Raw genomic sequence first — 23875 nt, forward strand, 5'->3', positions numbered from 1 at the left:
GGCGGACTACAAGTCCCGGCTTGCCTGTCGCCGCGGCGTCGCCTGGTAACTCGCGCCAGTTAGAGCGCGCTAGGTCGGCTTCGCCGCGCGCCTGCGCCTTGGCGGTCTCTGCGCAGGCGCATTTCTAACTCTTGGGAAGAGTGGGCGGGGTGTTGTTCCCTTTCGCTGATGCAAGATCCTAGTGCGGTGGTGGGAGAGGTGTCGGCAGGAGCAACGCTGAAGCCTGGGCCTGGGGCTGACCTGTCAGACTTTCCGTCCGTGCCGAGCCCACTCGAGCCGCAGCCATGTCCGGGGACGAGGTGAGGGCCTGAGGCTGGTGCTAGGTCTAGGGACGGAGGCAGTGAGGCAGACCCACCCCAGTGTGGGAGACTGGGCCTGCGGCCTAGCGGCCGGCCGCCGCCATGTGGGGCAGCCGGGCCTAGGCGACGGGGAGCGGCAGAGCCGGCGAGGGCCCCGGAGCCGCGGCTTGGCCGTGCCCCGCTCTCCTCAGGGTGGCGGCGCTGAGGCCGGCGTCCTCCCGTGGCCGGCGTTTCCGGAATGGAGAGCACGTTGAGTCGCTCTCCAGAAGAGGCTTGAATGCCCGGTTAATGCCCCAGCTGAACGAGATTGGGGCTGGCGGCCCCTGCATTCTCTTCGATTTGACGGTGCAGCTCCAACTCTCACTCTCTGGGCGCTGGTGGTGCCGAGAGGAGCGTCTCTTGGCTCCGGTGGAGCGCCCTAGTTTAAAACTTTGCAGGCTGGCTTGTCCTGCCCGGCACCCACCCTTGTTCTCATGTAGGGGGGGATAGGACGAGAGGAAAAGATCCTTCAGCCTGAAAAAGTGATTAACCTTTTCGGAAAGTTTTAGGGCGGGAGTCCCTGAGCCTTCCTTAGCAGAGCTCTCAGCGACGTCAGCGGGAAGTCTGAGCTGCAAAGCTGCCTGGGTCTTTTTCTGTCGTGCTTGTACCTCAGCAAATTTCCTCAGATCCCTTTTTGGCCAGATTTATCCCAGTTTATTTAAAACCAAACGACTTAAAATGAAATTTGGCTTTAAGCGATATCCGTAGGTATAAACACTGCGGGGAGAGCTACCGCTTACCGGCCAGCTCTCCCCACCAGAAAAACCCCCTTGAATTTATAATTAATTTCTGCAAGCATTCGAGTGCTTGGCCAGTAGGGCCTCGGAGAGAAGGAAGAGAAAAATTCGAGGCTTTTTCGAGCTTTGGATTTTGAGGTAGGCCCTGGAAATGCTTTGAATTTCCGCAAGTAGTGGAAAGGCCTGATCCAGGGCAAGGGAGTAGAATATTATCCACTTTGGTTAGAGTTAATCCCTTGAAATATAGGAAGTAGCTAGTTCATGGAGGGATTTGAAGACCAAGTTAAGGAATTTGGATTTTATTTTGGAGGGGATTCTGAGCTCTCATTTGATTCTCATGACAACCCTTTAAGGTGGGTATTATTGTTATGCCCATTTTAGAAATGAGAAAACCGAGGCTTTTAGAGAGTTGTATAATGCCCATGATGAAATAGTAAGTGGCTGAGCCAGTAGTAGAATTCCAAATCTCTATTTAGGTGACTAGGAGGGTCTCGCTCTCTTAGGAAGGAAAGTGAGTCTAAGGGAGGTACGTGGTTCTTGCTTGGAGGTCATGGTAGACATTGCTCTAGGCCACTATTTCAAAAGTTCTGAGAGTGGCAGTGTCTCATGCTTGTTTTGTTTCTACCCATTTTCTAAGCTTTTCATAACCTTTAACAAATAAAGTACCTGTATAGTGCAAAGTTCTCTGGGGTGCTCTTCTGTATTTGGTTTTCTATGGTAAAGTACTTGCAAGTGTTGTAAGAGATTTACTACTAGTTGGTACAGGAGGTAGAAATAGAGCAATTAACAGCGATTTGGAGGGCTGGAGGGTTCAGTTTTAGCAGTGGGATCAGATGTCGAAGGAAGTGGAATATTACTGAAGGGTGAAAAGGATTTCGTCAAGCAGAGATGTCAGAACTAGCATTCCAGCAGAGGACTTTGGAAGCCCATAAAGTATTAGGCCGCTTTGCATTTCTCAGATCTACCAGTCCATTTTGTAAACAGGAAATTAGGGCTCAGGGAGGTTAAGTTGCCCAAGATCACACAGCAAGTTAGTATGACTAGAATCCTGCCTTTGGCTTCCACTCTGAAGGTATGTGCAGATTCTGGTTCCTTTAATACTGCTGGATAGATAAGTTTTCTTAGGCCAATTCTTAACTTCTGGCTACTTTACAGACTTGTAAGAATCGAGTGAAAATCTGTACATGGAAATGATTTATAAACTGTGAGGGATTCGCTTCAGTGGAAGTAGTCCTACCTGGTGGCCAGGATAGAGGGTTAAAGAACCCACTATTAAAAAGTAATTTATTTCTTTTTTCACATTTCCTTTTTTGCTTTTAATAGTTTTTTAATGTATAGTTGCCGTAAACTGCACACACTTCCTTTTAAACCTGGCAAGTAAGCCCAAAACTCACATAACATAATTTCTTTTAAACTAGTGGAACCATGATCTCTAAAAAGCAGTATTCTAGAAATATGAGTGCTGTCTTGTGAGGAAAAATTCCCTAATCTGCAGGCATTAAAGTGCTGTCAATAGCTAAGATTATTGCTTATTACTAGGCCCCATTCACAAAGTATCGGAACGTCAGGTTTTCACACAACATAGTAAGGTGTTTTACAAAAGAAACTGATTAAAAATGGAATATGTGTTGTATGACGTATACAAAACGCAGAAGAATACAAAGAGAAATAAAAATCTCCCAGAATCCTGTCACCCAGAGATGACGACACATTTGTTCAGAGCATTTGTTCTGCTCACCTTGCTTCTCTGGGTTCTTTTTGTAACTCACTCCTGCCTTCTGGGTGGGGTGTGCTGTGGCCTTAAAGTTAACATCCTGAGTAAGGTATGATAGATGGGAGTAGGCTTCCAACTTGCTGAAGCACTTTAGGCTATTGTCAGGGTAACTTTTGCTGCTGTCCCTTTTCCTCACTTTCTTCAACCCAACCCAGTGTGGGAAGTTGAAAAGAGAAAACTTTTGAAGGCTTTGTTCTATCTAAAGTTAAAAAAAAGAAAGCTCAAAAGAGTCTGATTTTCCATAAGTGTACCGTGAGCAACTGTTTGCGTCTCACATCCCAGCTAGTTTCATAAACAAAACATTTGGACTGTGATAATTTGTTAAGTCAGATATGAAAGTCTTAAAAAAAAAAAACCACATTTTTTAAAAGGATTTATTTTTTTTTATTTATTTGTTTTATTTTTGGCTGCATCAGGTCTTAGTTGCCGCATGCGGGATCTTCATTGGGGCATGTGGGATCTTTCATTGCGGCACGTGGGCTTCTCTCTTGTTGTGGTGTTGGGTTTTCTCTTCTGTGGTGCCCGGGTTCCAGAGCTCATGGGCTCTGTAATTTGCAGCATGCAGGCTCTCTAGTTGAGGTGCGCGAGCTCAGTAGTTGTCGCGCGGGCTTAGTTGCCCGATCCCCACATCCCCTGCATTGTAAGGTGGATTCTTTACCACTGGACCACCAAGGAAGTCCCAAAAACCACATTTTTAAAGTTAAGACTGATGTGACCTTGTGGTTTGGGGGAGGTCTGCTTTGGGCACTATTTTGGAATCCCTATTTCCATATTTTTAAACTCTGGTTTTGCTGAGTGGTGTGAATAAAATGAGGCAATGAGTATATGTCTTAAGTATCCAGAGAGAGTAATTGAGAGAGGTGTTAATTACTTCAGTGTACAGTTCTTTCATGTTTATAACCCTTTACAAGGCTACAACCGTACTATTTCCCTGTGGACCTATATGAATGTTTTTCAGAGCATAACAGGGCGGTTGTGAGGATGTCCTTTGATGATTTTAGGATCCCCCTTATCTTTAGTCTGTCTTGCTGAATAATAGTTAAAAGATAATTAATATTCTAGGAAACTTGATACTTGAAAAAAATGCAGTAAGTGAATTGTAAGCCCTGCCAGACAACCAAATTTGTAGTGCCTGGAGTGTTGTCTGTCCTTTTGCCAGACTTCCATATTTCAGGAATAAGGATGAATTATAGCTTCTTCCGTGGAACAGATTACAACACTCCATGTAGGGTGACTCAAGACCCAGTAGGTCAGCAGTGGGGAACTCCTTCCTCCTGGCTCTTCTATCCTCTTCTCTAAGTTTGCCAGATTATGTTCCTCAGACTGACTGCTTTTCAGAATTATTCATTTATACAATTAGAGCCTTCTTAAGGTTGGAGGGGATAACTTTGAAATGAGGCTGTATCAATTTCCAGAATGTCTTGCAAATCCTTCTCTATTGGGTGAGGACGATACTTACACTACCCTACCTTATTACAGACCATAGTTTGGTTTCAGTGTAGCTCAGTTTCCTTAATGTACTTGGGACATAAAGGAATTTAAGTTAATCAGAATCAGTTTTGGGAATTTTTTTGAGTTTTGTGATATGTCTTGGAAATTAGATCACCCTGAGTTGATGAAATTTCAGTGATAGGAATCAAGAGATACCATGTTTTGTCAACTGTAAAGCATTATATAAATTGTATAATAATTGCTAACATTTATTGAGTACTTTTGTGCCAGGCACTGCACCAAGTGTTTTATATTTATTTACTTATTTAGTCCTCCTAATAACCTCGTGAGATTTGGTTTTGTTTCTGCTACTGATCTCCATTTTACAACTGAGGCAGAGAGAGGGCAAGAACTTACCTGGGGTAACAAAAGTAAGAACCAGAGTCAGGATTTGAATTCAATCAGTTAGGTTCTAGACTTGTGCTTTTAAAAACTTTATCTGTATTTTTTAATGTTCCAGAAACAAAAAGCAGAGTAAAAGGTTGTATAGAAGTTTCTTTTACTCAGAGATTTGCTACATGAAGGGTTGCTGATGGATTTCCTTAAAGGCTTGTCTGAGTTTCAGGATAAAAAAAATTTTTAAGTTTTTTTTTTTTATCAGTTCAAGTCTGCTGGTATAGCAACCCCAGGTTACCAACCTTAAATAAAACATGTATGACTTGTCTAGGCATTGGTTTTCTCATTCATAAAGCGAGGGGTGAAGCATGGGTTATTGCTAAGATGCCTTCCTAAATTCTGTTATCTTGTGATAATTTTAAATTAAAAGACATGTACATATGTTTTGGGGCAGCACCCCCTCAACTTTTAATAGTATAAGGAAGGTTGCGTGTGTGTGTGTGTGTGTGTGTGTGTGTATATATATATATATTTTTTTTTTTTTCTTTTTGTAAAATCCTTTTAGATACTTTAATGCGTCAGATACTCTTAAGAGTATGCCTTTTGAGAATACAGCATACTTGGAATGTGAGTATCATTAAAAATAATCACGTGGTCCCCTTTTCTTTTTTATTATCTTTTAAACAGATGATTTTTGATCCTACTATGAGCAAGAAGAAAAAGAAGAAGAAGAAGCCTTTTATGTTAGATGAGGAAGGGGATGCCCAGACAGAAGAAACCCAGCCCTCAGAAACAAAAGAAATGGAGCCAGAGCCAACTGAGGACAAAGATGTAGAAGCCGATGAAGAGGACAGTAGGAAAAAAGGTAAGTGGTAGACATGAGAGAGTCACTGTTGTCCTGGGAGACCTGGTTCTCTTCCATCAGTGTGTTTTGGATTTTGTGTACACAGTGGCCTCTCAACTTGAGAGGCTATCTATTACAGTGAAGCTGAGGCCATCAACGGTCTGTGTGCGTGGGACCTTGCCAGATTTCCGATAGACTTGTTTCAGGGAAAATTCCACTGAATCCACAAGACAGAGATGACAAAACTTTGTCACTCCAGGGCTGGTTTTTCTAGTCTAGCCTTTCGGGATGTCTCTTTTCCAGTTTTAATGGTGGTAGTATTTGAGTGTAGGCAGAAAGAAATGGGACCAAGATAAACAGTTTTGTGTCTTAACAAGTTTGAAAACATACAGAAGAGATTAAAATTACAGCCTGCAGTGTTTGGGTTTAGACACCAGCATGAGTTACTCACTCTGTGCTCTAACACAGACAGCATTTGACAATTAGAAATAAATGATTAAGTAAACATATTTATGCCTATTGAATAGAAGACACTGTACTAGGGATAGAGAAAATTAACATTCATTGAGCATCTACCATGTGCTAAGCATCTTATACATGTTTAAAACAAACTTGGAAAGTAAATCATTCTTTTATTAAGACGAAATTAATTCATAAATAGTTCCTTGAAAAACTTTGTAGTAGGGGCATTTAAAAATATTTCTAGTGTACAATAGGGCAGAACAAATGGAAAACTTACTGAACCAAACCCATTATTACTCACTAATGGTGGATAAAATTTCATTTTATTCATATTATAGCCTCATTTTAATGAATGTGAAATACTTTATAAGGCTGTTTGTTGATTGATTGATTGAATAACTCGTTGAGCTAGGCACTGGGATTTAGGTGAGAAAGGCATAGCCCCTAAGTATCTCATTGGGAGATAGACAAGCAGCTGGTAAACACCTCTGTTGGAGTGATAGAAGGTACTATCAAAGCACCTAGGGGACACCTAACCCAGTTGGGGAACAGGAGGGATAGGCTTAGAGAAGACTTCTTGGTGGAAGTAACTTCTAACAAAGATCCTGTGAGATGAAGGTAAGAGCTGTGTGGGAGGGCCCATAGGAAGGCTTGAAGGTGAGAGACGCACACCTCACTAAGAAGTGGAGGTAGTTCAGTTGAGCTGGAACTAGGAAATAAGGTGTGGGAGATGAGAGAGTAGGCAGAAGTAGAGAGAGAAGGCTGGAGAGCCTTGGAAATTATGTTAGAACCCTGACTTTGTCTTGGGAACAGTGAGGCATCATATGGTCAGATTACTAAATAAATATTCCCAACATGGTCCCCTAACCAGATTTTTCCTACAAAGCTTTGAGTTGACCTGCCATTGTGTTTTCAGAACCCTAACCTTTGTGGCTGTGGAGGAATTACTGTGCTAATTAATACCAATCTCGCTATTCTGGTGACTTGATCGATTAATAGCTGAAACATTGGTTTAACTCATAATTTAATGCTTCGCCTTCTGCTATTTGTTAATAATTGATAATCTCAATTATCTTTTTAGATGCTTCTGATGATCTAGATGACTTGAACTTCTTTAATCAGAAGAAAAAGAAGAAAAAAACAAAAAAGATATTTGATATTGATGAAGCTGAAGAAGGTGTAAAGGTAGTATTGCTTTCTTATTGAAGGTAAAATTTGACCTCTTGAAAGGTTGCTAGTGGCTGATGTTTCTCCCTGTTTGTCTCATCTCTTACTAGTTTTGCTTTTGTTATTAAGTATTTAGTCACCACTGTTAAGGTCAGTTTCTTGGGATTTTTGTCTGACTAGGTATCTTAAAGGGATGATGGTTCAAAGGAATGTAAATTTAGGTTTTACACATTGTATTGTGTGCCGTTAAGATGATTACAAAATGCCACTTGTCATTAATCATACTGAGATTGGCTGAGGAGAGAGATTTCTGTGAGAAATCCTATAGAGCAAATACAGTTTCTTCTGTTAAACTTTTGGTAGCATGTTGAGGATACACAAATTTATGTGTATTCTTCTGAGCAGCAAAGAATGAACCCCAGCCTGTGGTGGTTGGTGGCTGATGATTTTATAGCCTGTAGGAGAACCAGAGCACTCAGGTTGGTTTTATGGAGTTCTCTGATCTTGTAGGGACTTGAAGCCCTGTAATTGTCTTATTACTGGATTGATTTCTAATACAAATATCTCAGAATTATGAGAGAGAAAGAGTGAGAATACACATACACATGCACTAAGTTGTCCCCTTTTGTGCCCTTTACCCAAATTTTTCTTTGGTAAATTATTTATTTGCTCAAGTTCAAGTAAATAAGGTGTATCCCACACATAGCAGTGATTCATTGAGTTTTGGAAACAATGTCACAATTTTAATGACTTGGTTAATTCAGCAAATATGTGTTAATGATTATAGTGAGTCAGGCATTGTGTGCTAATTGTTAGGGTACTGAAACAAATAAGATATTTTTCCTGTTTTTGGAGGTTCAGGGATAATTTAGAGTTCTTTAGAACAAGATTATTTTACCTGGATTTATCCTACTCTCTCCCTGTTTGGGGATTCTCTTCTCTTCCTACTGTTATAAGGAAATTGATAAAGAGAAATGCTCAAATTATGTTGAATGAATGAGGTATAAATAGCCTGGGTAACAAGGTGACACATCAGAGATGTACCACAGAAAGTCTTGGTTAACAAATTTCTCTAGTAGCTTTTGTCCTGAAGAGTCACTTGTAAGCTCTAATTTAGTGCTTGGATACTTTTTTCTCTGCTACTGAAGTCATAACGTAAGAGGTTACAAGTACCCTTATCAGGCAAGACATGGGCATTAACTTGAGGCTGAAGTGTTTTTAAGATCTTGGGTTACTCTCCCCCTGAATTTTCAGAGCACCACAGGGCTTTTGAAAAATCTTCAGAAACACTATGTGCTATTCTCTACCTTTCACTAGGTCTTAGCCTCAGGTTGGAAATAGATCTTACTGGGATAAAATAAATAATAATATAGGACTAGAAGCTGGCTGATGTGTGCTAATTTATATTTAGCATGTCTGAGTTTCTCATTTACTGACTGTCATCTTATTAGAGAGTAGGTTAATATCAGGTTTCTTGTCTGGTGTTATCCAGCTAATACACTGATTGGGCTGATTGGTCTTTGATGGCCAAAAGTGGCACTGAGACTACACAGCTGGATTTGGCATCTCAAGGCTGAGCTTCATTTACTCCCGGCTATTCCAACTTTTCTGCTGATTAGATTTCTAAAATGACTATAGCCATTTACAGAGTAGTTCAGGATGTAGGTGCATAAAAATAGATATTGATGGGTAATGTGGACAGCACACTTCAGGGTAGGGAGTTGGATACACTGGTGAAAGGAGGTGAGATTAGAAGGCTGGAGACTGAAACTGGCCCTTTCTGCTCTTCTGGGGTTTTCTATGTCTCATTTCAAGGTTATGCCCTATTTACATCCATGACTATAGCAGCTAATCTTGGGATCAAGCTTTACCTTGTCTCTATGCATTCATCATAGGACCCTAATTCTCCGTGGGTTCTGCCTTCTCCCTCTTTTGTGGTTTCATCTATTGAAGTGATGCCCAAAGACCTCCTCACAGTCTGGTGCCAGGCTGGCTGTGGTATAAAAAAAAATATTTGGTCTTTGTCCCCGGTTCCTGGCACATAGCTCCTAAGACTCTTGGAATCTCTAGTTATGAGTTCGGTCACCAAGAGCACTGATTTCATCATTCATGCCTGCATAATGAAGCCTCCACAAAAAAGCTTTCATGGGTTAGGTCCATAAAAAACCCTTAAACAGTGGGGTTTGGAGAGCTTCAGGATTGGTGACCACACTGGGGTGTTGGGAGAGTGGTATACTTGAAGAGGGCATGGAAGCACTGCACTCCTGCCTCCCTTTCCTTGCTCTATGCATGTTTTCCATTTGGCTATTTCTGAGCGTATCCTTTATAATATTGTATATATATATAATATAATAAAGTAATAGTTAAGTAAAGTGTTTTCCTGAATTCTTTGAGTCCTTCTAGCAAATTATTGAACCAGGGGTGTGTGGGAACCTCTGAATTTGAAGTAGGACATATGTATTGGAAACCTGGGGACTCCATACTTGTACCTGGCCTCTGAAATGAAGACAGTCTTATGCGACTGAGCCCTTAAACCCATGGAGTTTGTCACTAACTCTGGGTAGTGTTAGAACTGCATTGAATTGTAGGTCACCTAGTTAGTGTCAGAGAGTTGGAGAATTGAGGTGGAAAAACATCACATATTTGGTGTCAGAAGGAAAAAAAAACCCTCCTACGAACTGCATCAGAATACCTAGAAACTTATTTAAAACATTCCTGAACCCCATTCCTGCTGAAGATTGTCACTGAGAAGATTTAAGAATCTTTGTTTCTTTGATTCTGACAGTGGCCTGGTTTAAAAACATGGACAATAATTATAGTAAGATCCCAAGGCTGATGGATAAAAGAAAGGAAAAGGTCCCACAAAAGTGTCTTAAAATTTTTCCAGTTTAAATGACAGACTCTGAACCAGTTTGGTTCACCTGTGAGAGAGAGTTCTGATCTGTAACTTCAGTTTTGAATATTTAATATATTTTTTTCCTCCAAAACCATGTCAGCCCATGTCATTTAAAAATAGTGATAATAATCCTGGTAGCAAAATGTTGAGACTCTTATCTCACTTTCTTAGGACCTTAAGATTGAAAGTGATGTTCAAGAACCAGCTGAACCAGAGGATGACCTTGACATTATGCTTGGCAATAAAAAGAAGAAAAAGAAGAATGTCAAGTTCCCAGATGAGGATGAAATACTAGAGAAAGATGAAGGTAATATTGGGAGCTTAGCTCATTTCTAGGCTACACAAGCCTTTGGCCTAGTCTCTTTCATGGGTGGCCTTATTTATTTTTTCTTGCCCCTTATTTCCACTGCCTAATAATGGAAGCTAAAAGGAAACAGAATCTAACTTCATAATGACAGTTTAAAAGATTTCATGGGGGAAGAACTTGACAATTGTGATTACATTAAAACATACTGATTTAGACTATTGGGACAATTACTGTAACTGAATTTTAAATAATGTTTAAAAAATCTTTTACTGTTTTGTTAAAAGTGCTGTTTATTGGCTTCTAAGTGCTATAGCTGCTTTAGAGAACTTTAGTATAGTCAGCAGATGGGTTTTTATGGATGTATATGTTTCTTAAGTGCTTCAAAACAATTGGACATTTTTTTCCTCTAATTATCCCAGTGCATTATTTTATCTTATGTTTGTTAAATCAAGAAACAGTTCAATGTGTCTGTATTACCACAGATTCCTAGAGAGGTCTCTATTAAGGGTGGTTTATGAAAATCGTAACATCCCCTTAGGGAATATGGGGTTATTTGTGAGCCTTGATGCCTTTATGCTTTTGAGGCTGTTGTGAATGCAGTTGTGGGAAGGAAGACAAATGTCTTTGAAGCTTTCATTTCTCTAGATCTGCTTCTCCCTTCTCCCTTCTCCCCTTTTTGTTATTGTATCAGGCTCTACCCCTCATTCTTACAGTCTTTGTTATCTGTAGCTTTAGAAGATGAAGACAGCAAAAAAGATGATGGTATCTCATTCAGTAACCAGACAGGCCCTGCTTGGGCAGGTTCAGAAAGAGACTACACATATGAGGAGGTAAGACAAATTCTGTTATGAAAGGGGGCTAAACTGTTCAGTAGAACTCAAAACAAAAGCAGGATAAATGTTCCCTGAATTGAAAGGGCCATTGAAGTACAGGTTGATAATGAAACAGACCCAGAGAGGTCACACAGCCAATGCACAGCACTGCCTGATGCCGACGTTTGGGGCAGGCTGTCCACAATGTGGCAGTCATTATAGTACTCACTGTTCCATCTGAATCCATGAACTTCTGAGGTCATTGGAGCCCCACTGAAGGGGGACAGTAGGGAGAGGGAGTGGCTAATAGGGGGCCATAGTAGTCTGGAGTTTGCTTGTTCAGGGTAGTCTGAATTTTACTTCTCCAGGTACCATATACTTTCCCACAGAAACAGTAGAATTAGGGGCTTGTTCATTCCTTTAACTTTGAACAAGGAACTATTAAGCATCCATAATGGACCAGTTCCTGGTTGAGAATTGAGTCTTGCTTTCAGGGAGCTCCCAGAACATGTGATGTGTGTGTACATTTAGTAAAAAGTAAAGTTTGTTCTGTTTAAAGGAAAAGCAGAATGACTCAAGTGGGAACGTTATACTCCTGCTATTAATAAGACTGTACATGAATACCACTTTATCTCTATAGCTACTGAATCGAGTGTTCAACATCATGAGGGAAAAGAATCCAGATATGGTTGCTGGAGAGAAAAGGAAATTTGTCATGAAACCTCCACAGGTCGTCCGAGTAGGAACCAAGAAAACTTCTTTTGTCAACTTTACAGATATCTGTAAATTGTAAGTTGATTGATGCAGAGTCTCCATCCCAAATGCTAGATTCTCAGTGGAGTGTATGTTAAATATGCTTATTGTGGACTTTATTAAAAGTAGAAAGAATGCACAGGTGTCAGGGTTGGGTCGAGGGAGGTCACAGTTCAAGTCCGTCAGTTCTTTCGATTATGAATCGAAAGCTGCTTTAGGTTTGTTTTATTGGACATCCAGAAGTGAGAGAAGCCCACTCATGCTGACTCATGAGAGGATCCTAACCAGATGGAGTGAGGAGTAAGAAGGCTGACTGTAGTCCTTAGACAGGGGCCTGGAGAGCCCAGGGAGGTGGAGAAGCTCATCAGCCTGGGGTGGGCCTGCCAAGCAAGTACAAGCAGTGAGCTTTGGGAAAGCAGCTGAATTTAATGTGCTTCTTCCTTGGATGGTTATTGCCAAGACACAGTTGATGAGATTTCGACTTTCTTAATTTCCATCTCATTCCATGCCTGTCTCACCCCCAGGTCACTGTCTGGGGCTGGCTCTTCTCAAAGCTCCTCAGCTACACCTTTTCTGGCAGGTTCCTTAGGGCAACTGACCTTATCTCCTGTTTGTTCTTTTTAGTTTCATAAGTGATACATGCTTGTTTCAGATAAAAGGGAAAAGAACAGTAAACAAAGAAAATATAATCACTAAAAATTCCCTGCCCACTTGTTTTCATTGCTTTAGGCATGACTTAAAAGGTTTTAGGCTTTTTTGCTGATGGCGATAGTAGTATTTGCTTATTATAGAAAAATTAGAAAATATAGACCTACTAAAGAAAAAAAAGTCATCTGTTAAGTCCACCATTAAGAGATAGGTAATCATAGTTTTAATATTTTTATGTTTTGCTACTTTTATGAATCTATATATATTTAAATAAATTGGTATTATACTGGTTTTTAACATATTTTTCTCTTAATATATTGTGATTTTTTTACCCTTATCATTAAATAGTCTTTTACATGTTTTTAGGAGTTATACAACATATTCTTTTTTTATATATATAGATAAATTTTTTTCTCCCATTGTATGGATTGTCTTTTCACTTTCTTGCCATCCTTTGAAGCACAAGGCTTTAAATATTTTATTTATTTATTTATTTATTTATTTATTTATTTATGGCGGCATTGGGTCTTCGTTGCTGCGCGTGGGCTTTTCTCTAGTTGCGGCGAGTGGGGGCTACTCTTCATTGTGGTGCGCGGCCGTCTCACTGAGGTGGCTTCTCTTGTAGCAGAGCACGGGCTCTAGGTGCGTGGGCTTCAGTAGTTGTGGCTCCGCGGGCTCTAGAGCGCAGGCTCAGTAGTTGTGGCGCACGGGCTTAGTTGCTCCGTGGCATGTGGGATCTTCCCGGACCAGGGATAGAACCTGTGTCTCCTGCATTGGCAGGAGGATTCTTAACCACTGTGCCACCAGGGAAGTCCCTATACAACATATTCTGACAGTTCCTTACTTGCACATTGTTGCTCCCAATTTTTCATTATCAGAGGCAGAGCTTTAGGAAACATCCTTATACATTATCTCGGCAGAAGTCAGAATAGAGCCTTAGGGCAAAAATTCCCAAAATGGAATTGCCTAGTCACAAGGAGTGGACATTTTTTTTTTTTATTAAGTAATAACTAGGATTATTACTTATAACATTATACCAGAACATATAAGATTTTTAGAAATTTCATGTAATGTCTGAAACATTTATATTAACATATTTCCATACATATTTCCATACAAATACAAATATAAGATTTTTAGAAATTTCATGTAATGTCTGAAACATTTATATTAACATATTTCCATACAAATAACCCAATGAAAGTTTAGTATTAGTTGTTTTGTTTGTTGTTTTATACTGCAGGTTCTTATTAGGCATCAATTTTATACACATCAGTGTATACATATCAATCCCAATCGCCCAATTCAGCACACCACCGTCCCCACCCCACCGCAGTTTTCCCCCCTTGGTGTCCATATGTCCATTCTCTACATCTGTGTCTCAACTTCTGCCCTGCAAACTGGCTCATCTGTACCATTTTTCTAGGTTCCACATACATGCATTAATATACGATATTTGTTTTTCTCTTTCTGACTTACTTCATTCTGTATGACAGTCTCTAGATCCATCCACTTCTCAACAAATGACTCAATTTCGTTTCTTTTTTATGGCTGAGTAATATTCCATTGTATATATGTACCACAACTTCTTTATCCATTCATCTGTTGATGGGCATTTAGGTTGCTTCCATGACCTGGCTATTGTAAATAGTGCTGCAATGAACATTGGGGTGCATGTGTCTTTTTGAATTACGGTTTTCTCTGGGTATATGCCCAGTAGTGGGATTGCTGGGTCATATGGTAATTCTATTTTTAGTTTTTTAAGGAACCTCCATATTGTTCTCCATAGTGGCTGTATCAATTTACATTCCCACCAACAGTGCAAGAGGGTTCCCTTTTCTCCACACCCTCTCCAGCATTTGTTGTTTGTTGATTTTCTGATGATGCCCATTCTAACAGGAGTGAGGTGATACCTCATTGTAGTTTTGATTTGCATTTCTCTAATAATTAGTGATGTTGAGCATCTTTTCATGTGCTTCGTGGCCGCCTGTATGTCTTCTTTGGAGAAATGTCTATTTAGGTCTTCTGCCCATTTTTGGATTGGGGTGTTTGTTTCTTTAATATTGAGCTGAATGAGCTGTTTATATATTTTGGAGATTAATCCTTTGTCCGTTGATTCGTTTGCAAATATTTTCTCCCATTCTGAGGGTTGTCTTTTCGTCTTGTTTCTGGTTTCCTTTGCTGTGCAAAAGCTTTGAAGTTTCATTAGGTCCCATTTGTTTATTTTTGTTTTTATTTCCATTACTCTAGGAGGTGGATCAAAAAAGATCTTGCTGTGATTTATGTCAAAGAGTGTTCTTCCTATGTTTTCCTCTAAGAGTTTTATAGTGTCCAGTCTTATATTTAGGTCTGTAATCCATTTTGAGTTTATTTTTGTGTATGGTGTTAGGGAGTATTCTAATTTCATTCTTTTACATGTAGCTATCCAGTTTTCCCAGCACCTCTTATTGAAGAGACTGTCTTTTCTCCATTGTATATCTTTGCCTCCTTTGTCATAGATTAGTTGACCATAGGTGTGTGGGTTAATCTCTGGGCTTTCTATCTTGTTCCATTGATCTATGTTTCTGTTTTTGTGCCAGTACCATATTGTCTTGATTACTGTAGCTTTGTAGTATAGTCTGAAGTCAGGGAGTCTGATTCCTCCAGCTCCATTTTTTTGCCTCAAGACTGCTTTGGCTATTCGGGGTCTTTTGTGTCTCCATACAAATTTTAAGATGATTTGTTCTAGTTCCGTAAAAAATGCCATTGGTAATTTGATAGGGATTGCATTGAATCTGTAGATTGCTTTGGGTAGTATACTCATTTTCACAATGTTGATTCTTCCAATCCAAGAACATGGTATATCTCTCCATCTGTTGGTATCATCTTTAATTTCTTTCATCAGTGTCTTATAGTTTTCTGCATACAGGTCTTTTGTCTCCCTAGGTAGGTTTATTCCTAGGTCTTTTATTCTTTTTGTTGCAATGGTAAATGGGAGTGTTTCCATAATTTCTCTTTCAGATTTTTCATCATTAGTGTATAGGAATGCAAGAGATTTCTGTGCATTAATTTTGTATCCTGCAACTTTACCATATTCATTAATTAGCTCTAGCAGTTTTCTGGTGGCAGTTTTAGGATTCTCTATGTATAGTATCATGTCATCCGCAGTGACAGTTTTACTTCTTCTTTTCCAATTTGTATTCCTTTTATTTCTTTTTCTTCTCTGATTGCCATGGCTAGGACTTCCAGAACTATGTTGAATAATAGTGGTGAGAGTGGACATCCTTGTCTCGTTCCTGATCTTAGAGGAAATGCTTTCAGTTTTTCACCATTGAGAATGATGTTTGCTGTGGGTTTGTCATATATGGCCTTTATTATGTTGAGGTAGGTTCCCTCTATGCCCACTTTCTGGAGAGTTTTTATCATAAATGGGTGTTGAATTTTGTCGAAAGCTCTTTCTGCATCTATTGAGATGATCATATGGTTTTTATTCTTCAATTTGTTAATATGGTGTATCACATTGATTGATTTGCGTATATTGAAGAATCCTTGCATCCCTGGGATAAATCCCACTTGATCGTGGTGTATGATCCTTTTAATGTGTTGTTGGATTCTGTTTGCTAGTATTTTGTTGAGGATTTTTGCATCTATATTCATCAGTGATATTGGTCTGTAATTTTCTTTTTTTGTAGTGTCTTTGTCTGGTTTTGGTATCAGGGTGATGGTGGCCTCATAGAATGAGTTTGGGAGTGTTCCTTCCTCTGCAAATTTTTGGAAGAGTTTGAGAAGGATAGGTGTTAGCTGTTCTCTAAATGTTTGATAGAATTCACCTGTGAAGCCATCTGGTCCTGGACTTTTGTTTGTTGGAAGATTTTTAATCACAGTTTCAATTTCATTACTTGTGATTGGTCTGTTCATATTTTCTGTTTCTTCCTGATTCAGTCTTGGAAGGTTATACCTTTCTAAGAATTTGTCCATTTCTTCCAGGTTGTCCATTTTATTGGCATAAAGTTGCTTGTAGTAGTCTCTTAGGATGCTTTGTATTTCTGCAGTGTCTGTTGTAACTTCTCCTTTTTCATTTCTGATTTTATTGATTTGAGTCCTCTCCCTCTTTTTCTTGATGAGTCTGGCTAATGGCTTATCAATTTGTTTATCTTCTCAAAGAACCAGCTTTTAGTTTTATTGATCTTTGCTATTGTTTTCTTTGTTTCTATTTCATTTATTTCTGCTCTGATCTTTATGATTTCTTTCCTTCTGCTAACTTTGGGTTTTGTTTGTTCTTCTTTCTCTAGTTTCTTTAGGTGTAAGGTTAGATTGTTTACTTGAGATTTTTCTTGTTTCTTTAGGTAGGCTTGTATAGCTATAAACTTCCCTCTTAGAACTGCTTTCGCTGCATCCCATAGGTTTTGGATCATCGTGTTTTCATTGTCATTTGTCTCTAGGTATTTTTTGATTTCCTCTTTGATTTCTTCAGTGATCTCTTGGTTATTTAGTAACGTATTGTTTAGCCTCCATGTGTTTGTCTTTTTTATGTTTTTTTCCCTGTAATTCATTTCTAATCTCATAGTGTTGTGGTCAGAAAAGATGCTGGATATGATTTCAATTTTCTTAAATTTACTGAGGCTTGATTTGTGACCCAAGATGTGATCTATCCTGGAGAATGTTCCGTGCGCACTTGAGAAGAACGTGTAATCTGCTGTTTTTGGATGGAATGTCCTATATATATCAATTAAATTTATCTGGTCTATTGTGTCATTTAAAGCTTCTGTTTCCTTATTTATTTTCATTTTGGATGATCTGTCCATTGGTGTAAGTGAGGTGTTAAAGTCCCCCACTATGATTGTGTTACTGTCAATTTCCTCTTTTATAGCTGTTAGCAGTTGCCTTATGTATTGAGGTGCTCCTATGTTGGGTGCATATATATTTATAATTGTTATATCTTCTTCTTGGATTGATCCCTTGATCATTATGTAGTGTCCTTCCTTGTCTCTTGTAACATTCTTTATTTTAAAGTCTATTTTATCTGATATGAGTATAGCTACTCCAGCTTTCTTTTGATTTCCATTTGCATGGAATATCTTTTTCCATCCCCTCACTTTCAGTCTGTATGTGTCCCTAGGTCTAAAGTGGGTCTCTTGTAGACAGCATATATATGGGTCTTGTTTTTGTATCCATTCAGCCAGTCTATGTCTTTTGGTTGGGGCATTTAATCCATTCACGTTTAAGGTAATTATCGATATGTATGTTCCTATGACCATTTTCTTAATTGTTTTGGGTTTGTTTTTGTAGGTCCTTTACTTCTCTTGTGTTTCCCACTTAGAGAAGTTCCTTTAGCATTTGTTGTAGAGCTGGTTTGGTGGTGCTGAATTCTCGTAGCTTTTGCTTGTCTGTAAAGCTTTTGATTTCTCCATCAAATCTAAATGAGATCCTTGCCGGGTAGAGTAATCTTGGTTGTAGGTTCTTCCCTTTCATCACTTTAAGTATATCATGCCACTCCCTTCTGGCTTGCAGAGTTTCTGCTGAGAAATCAGCTGTTAACCTTATGGGAGTTCCCTTGTATGTTATTTGTTGTTTTTCCCTTGCTGCTTTCAATAATTTTTCTTTGTGTTTAATTTTTGCCACTTTGATTACTATGTGTCTCGGCGTGTTTCTCCTTGGGTTTATCCTGTATGGGACTCTCTGCGCTTCCTGGACTTGGGTGGCTATTTCCTTTCCCATGTTAGGGAAGTTTTCGACTATAATCTCTTCAAATATTTTCTCTGGTCCTTTCTCTCTCTCTTCACCTTCTGGGACCCCTATAATGCGAATGTTGTTGCGTTTAATGTTGTCCCAGAGGTCTCTTAAGCTGTCTTCATTTCTTTTCATTCTTTTTTCTTTAGTCTGTTCCGCAGCAGTGAATTCCACCATTCTGTCTTCCAGGTCACTTATCCGTTCTTCTGCCTCAGTTATTCTGCTGTTGATTCCTTCTAGTGTAGTTTTCATTTCAGTTATTGTATTGGTCATCTCTGTTTGTTTGTTCTTTAATTCTTCTAGGTCTTTGTTAATCATTTCTTGCATCTTCTCAATCTTTGCCTCCATTCTTATTCCGAGGTCCTGGATCATCTTCACTATCATTATTCTGAATTCTTTTTCTGGAAGGTTGCCTATCTCCACTTCATTTAGTTGTTTTTCTGGGGTTTTTTCTTGTTCCTTCATCTGGTACATAGCCCTCTGCCTTTTCATCTTGTCTATCTTTCTGTAACTGTGGTTTTTGGTCCACAGGCTGCAGGATTGTAGTTTTTCTTGCTTCTGCTGTCTGCCCTCTGGTGGTTGAGGCTATCTAAGAGGCTTGATGGGAGGCTCTCAGGAGTGGACATTTTTTGGCAGACATTGGCAAGTTGCTTTCCAACAAGTTTATACTAGTTTATACTCCCAGTAGCAACGTAAGTGTCTACCTGTTTTATTATATATTATATATGTTCACCAACCCTTACTCATTACATTTTTGGGAAAAAATAACTTTTTAAAGTTGTAACTTTTTAAAAATAACTTTTTAAAATTGTAATAGTAATATCTACTTATTGGAACAATCCCAAACAGTGCCAAATGAATAAATTAAAAAGTGAAAATACTGAGTGGCCTTGCTCTGTATTTGCTTTTTTCATTTTATGTGGATACATCTTTTTGTTTTTTCTGTATTTAGAGACCTGTATTATTTTAAAAGCAAGATAGAATGGATGTACCATAATTTATTTAGCCACTTCCCAGTTGGTGAATATTTTACCTGTTTTAAATTTTCTGCTATTGTGCTGCTGTGAAATACTTCCCTTTTTTTAAATAAAAAATTGCAAACAGGAAATATATAGGAATTAGCATAACAAATACCCGAGTATTCATTGCCTCAATTTGGTGTATTTTGACCTTTTGACACATTTGCTTCAGATCTTTTTGCTTCTTTACAAAGAGGGCTTTACAGTTACAGTTTAAGGCCATCTTTATATCTCTTTCTGATCCCTTTTACCTTCCTTCCTAGAAAAAGATTTTATCCTCTAAAGTTGGTATTTACCTTTCCTGTCCCTGTTTATAGACATTTACCAATGTGTATATGTTTGTAAATAAAATGTAATATTGTTTTATGGGCTTTGAAATGCAAACAAATGGTATCATTTATCTTCATTTCAGAATTTGATGAACTGTGCTAAAATTCACCTAATAGCTGAGTAATAACAACTTAAAACAGTGAACAGGGTGAGGTTTTTAGAAGTTTGGTTAGATTTCCATGAAAGATAAGGTTTATATTATTCCACTTTCTTTTTAGATTACATCGTCAGCCCAAACATCTCCTTGCGTTTTTATTGGCTGAATTGGGTACAAGGTAAGAAACTATTCACATTTATGTATAGTTACTTACAGTATTAATGGACATTTCATAAGAACTTCTCTTAACTTGAAAAGATATGTAACACGCTTAGAAAAAAGAAACATTCACTTTATTGTCAGAAGAACTTTTAGGGCAGTGAAGGAGGAAAACTTGTTCATTTCTATGGGAGGTTGGTTACTTGGGAATAGGAAACAAAGTTCACATTGGCTCCTCTGTGAACAGGCCTGTTGGTATACCAGAGTGAGCACCATGGCTCTGCCATGTTTAGAGAGTTTCCTGTCATTAATTGGAATTCTTGGGTCTTTTTATGGAGCAAATACCAGATTTCAGAGGAAGCCATTTTCTTAGGACAATTTATTTTCTAAATTGTAAATAGGCTGTTGATGAAGTACAGCTTATAAATTGATGAGTGGCATGGGAGAAACATTGAAACAGGTATCCATAATTAGTTACTTCCCTGTCTTTAGGGCTCTCCTGTTGAAGACACCACGCCAGTCCATCACCATTCGGGAGGGCCAGTGTCCCATGGAGCCCATCCCAGTTAGTTTGGCCATAAGTGCTAGGAAGCTGAATGTCCCTTTAAAAATAAGTAATGTAGAATTAGGGCATAATAAATATGACTAAGACATTGAGTGCCCATTGTATGCCAAGCACTTTTTTGGGTACCATCTCAATCTTTAAACAGTTATGTGAACTGTTAGTAGAAACTGGTATTACCCTTGTCTTACACATTTGGAAACAGGTTTGGTGAAGTGAAGTTGTATGGTTGGTAACATAGCTAGTTAATTGCAGTCAAGATGTAAACTCAGGTCTGCCTTTCTCAGGAGCTGGAACTCTTAAAAGCCTTAATCCTGTGCCTTGCTGGCAGTAGAGAGATAACTGAGGTATCCTGTTCTCTTCCTACTCTTGAAACTCAGTTTGTTGGAATTGGCTGTATTTGCTTTGGGGTTAAGGAGTAATTTACTTGACCAGTGGTAGATATGTGGACTGTGTTGTGGAAGAATTGTGTTTTAAATGTAAATCTGTTACAATCATTGTTTTTAACTTGCATAAACTGATGGAGTAAAAGGTAGTGTTTTTCCTACTTCTCAGAATAATTTAGTTTTTGTAGAGGTGAGGTAAATTATAACAAGTTGTGACCAGTGAACTTATGGTCAGTGGGCTAAATATTATAGGGTTGTTGAGAAAATTCAATTTCTTTTGACAGTGAATGAAAAAAATTTCTTGCATCAAGCATTGAAGTCACTGTAGCCTAGAGATTAGGGGTTGCAGTTCATGGAGGATGATAATAAACTCTTACAGTTAAAGGAGAATCACAGGAGAGGTTCCTGCAAAAGTCAGCTTTATAATAAGATACGGAGCAAATATAAATTTAATGCTGCTTGGCTGAATTTTGTTGTTTCACTTTCTGATTCGTAATTTTTAACAAATGACGTCTAGCCGAGAGCTTTGCTTTCTCAAAAGTACTTGTCAGCAACTTCTTTTCAGAAAGTTTCTTTTTTAAGCACCATTGACAATATGAGGCCTGTGATTTCAACTGTACTTTTGGGGGAGGGTTGTAACAGCTTTACAGATAAAATTCACACATGTAAATATGTACAATCCAGTGGTTTCTAATTTGTTCACATAGTTAACCATCACCACAATTTTAGAACATTTTCATCAGCTGTATGTGACTGAATCAAAAGATTTGGCCTTAGAATTTTTAAAGATATCTGTAGTTCCTTTCATATTTTTTGTATTTATAGCCTACCTCACTGCTTTGCATGTGTTTATAGCCTACCTCACTGCTTTGCGTGTGGTATGCATTCAGTAAAAGTGTGATTGTCCTTTTGTTGGGTGAATGGGTCATCACACAGACAGTTAAGGAATAAATTTTTTAGACTTAAAATCAGTTACAAATCAGATTTGTTGCTGTAGACTTAATTAATTGAAAATTGAATTTAATGTTAGGAAATACGGTCATCAGGTACCAACTACTTAATAAAAAATAAATTTTGAGAAACCAGGTAGTACTGCTCCTAGAACTTATCCTGTGCCATTGAATATATTTTAAGTTCATTATATGTAAAGGCCCTGGAATTTGATTCCTTATAGGAAAAAAATAATAATAATGGAGATATTTTTGTTTTCTTTCATAGTGGTTCTATAGATGGTAATAACCAACTTGTAATTAAAGGAAGATTCCAACAGAAACAGATAGAAAATGTTTTGAGAAGATATATCAGTAAGTTTATAATTTTTAACATGTCGCTCTGAAATGTTTTTATTGGGCTGAAGTATTTTGGGGGACAGCCATTGGTTTTTAATGAAGCTGGAAAGGCTGGCCTTAGAAGATGAGGGAAAATGATAGTGGTGGGGAGCTGGGGTGGGAGGTGGCTCTTGGTGGCCGACTGGGGTCATGGGGAGGGATTTGGATTTCCTAAGACGACCCAGCTGATCAAGGCTGCTGGTTGGTTCCAGGCTGAAGGCCAAGTCAGAGAAATCTGTCTGCATTCAGACCTGGCCTGACCCAGTTTTGTTACCTTCCTAATCACTTAAAATTGGCAGATCTGTTCCCACCTAGGAAAGCTAGTAAGTTGTCTAACTGGCTCTCCTGTAAACACAGCCAGGAGTAGGCATTTGGCAAGTGTCACTGCTTCTTTGGACATTTGGGGTCTTTTTTCAACCCATTGTTAAGTATGTGAAGCATCACATCAGATAGCTTGTGTTTTCTTACCCCTAAAATACCTAAGTGTAGCTAAGCTAAGCTTTCCTGGTTTGGGTGCCAGCGTGGGCTTGCAGTCAGTAGAAGTGTTTCAGAAGAAAGAAACCTCTGGCTCACTGTGGCTACCAGGTAATTCCTTATGTTGCTTTTCCTGCAGAGGAATATGTCACCTGTCACACGTGCCGATCACCGGACACAATCCTGCAAAAGGACACCCGACTCTATTTCTTACAGTGTGAAACTTGTCATTCTCGATGCTCTGTTGCCAGCATCAAAACTGGCTTCCAGGCTGTCACAGGCAAGCGAGCACAGCTCCGTGCCAAAGCTAACTAATTTGCTAATCACCACTGATTTTGCAAAGTGTGTTGTGGAGATTTGGCTGGACAGGTGTACCATCAGAGTGGATATACCACTGTATTAAAAACAAGATAGAAAAGCTGCCAAGTTCTTTGGCGTGTGGCCGGTTGGTCCGAAATTCTTGCAAGATGCCGTTGCTCAAGCTGTTGACATACTCATTGCCTACTTTAACAACTGTCAGAGAAATATGATGGGGTAAGGCGGTGCTTTTTTAAAATCGTTCATAGACTTCTGTAAAATGCAAGATAAATTAAAGTTATTATAACAGTGATTCTTTCAATTTGGTTTGTCCTTCAGTTTTCTTTTCTATAAAAAAAAATTATGCCTAATGAATTCAGCAGAACAGTTTGTGCCTAGGCTCTGGCGAGGTCTCTGTATGCTAGTCCTGAGAAACTTCAGCTGGGTAGCCATTTTCCTTCTCAGCTTCCCGGTATACCGGAAGTAGACACAGCTTCACGTGAGAGGGTGGTTGGAGGATGAGGTCTGGGAGGACAGCTTGTTTTCAGTGTCCAGAGAACGATTATATAGACTTGAATTCTTTTCATTATGTGAGGATTGTTGCCACTACCTCACTGCTAAGTCCTCCAGCTGTTACTACATAAGGGAATACAAGGTGCTAAGTACCTTTCTTAGCATTTTCTTCCTTATTGGCCACTAAGAGAAGTTTAGAGATAACAGCCTTTGGGTGTGTCTTGTAACTGGCACTCCAAGAAAAACCCCTGTTGGGCTTCTATTGGTGAGGAAGTGGTGTGGCATGTGTAGTAGAGATAACTCTTGAGAGTCCAAACCATGATGCTAGAGGAAGCTTTTCTTTTTCCTCCCCAACTTGTGTTCTGGATTTGAAAAGGACCCACCACAAATGCTTTTTCTATTTTCTGTATTAAAGTAGCTTTTGAATGTGATCATG

General features: G+C 39.0%; 1 protein-coding gene across 1 annotated transcript; it reads left to right on the top strand.

Moving 5' to 3' along the window:
- Window positions 1-139: 139 nt before the first annotated feature.
- EIF2S2 (eukaryotic translation initiation factor 2 subunit beta) lies at window positions 140-23239 on the top strand. The gene is made up of 9 exons (XM_068566028.1): window positions 140-299; window positions 5364-5541; window positions 7064-7167; window positions 10217-10352; window positions 11082-11182; window positions 11805-11953; window positions 19842-19898; window positions 22046-22131; window positions 22769-23239. The coding sequence occupies exons 1-9, from the start codon at window positions 285-287 to the stop codon at window positions 22942-22944; spliced, it is 1002 nt and encodes a 333-aa protein (XP_068422129.1). The 5' UTR covers window positions 140-284; the 3' UTR covers window positions 22945-23239.
- The last annotated feature ends 636 nt before the right edge of the window (window positions 23240-23875 follow it).

This window comes from Eschrichtius robustus, chromosome 16, assembly GCF_028021215.1.
Source record: "Eschrichtius robustus isolate mEscRob2 chromosome 16, mEscRob2.pri, whole genome shotgun sequence".
In the NCBI taxonomy this organism is placed as follows: Eukaryota; Metazoa; Chordata; class Mammalia; order Artiodactyla; family Eschrichtiidae; genus Eschrichtius; species Eschrichtius robustus.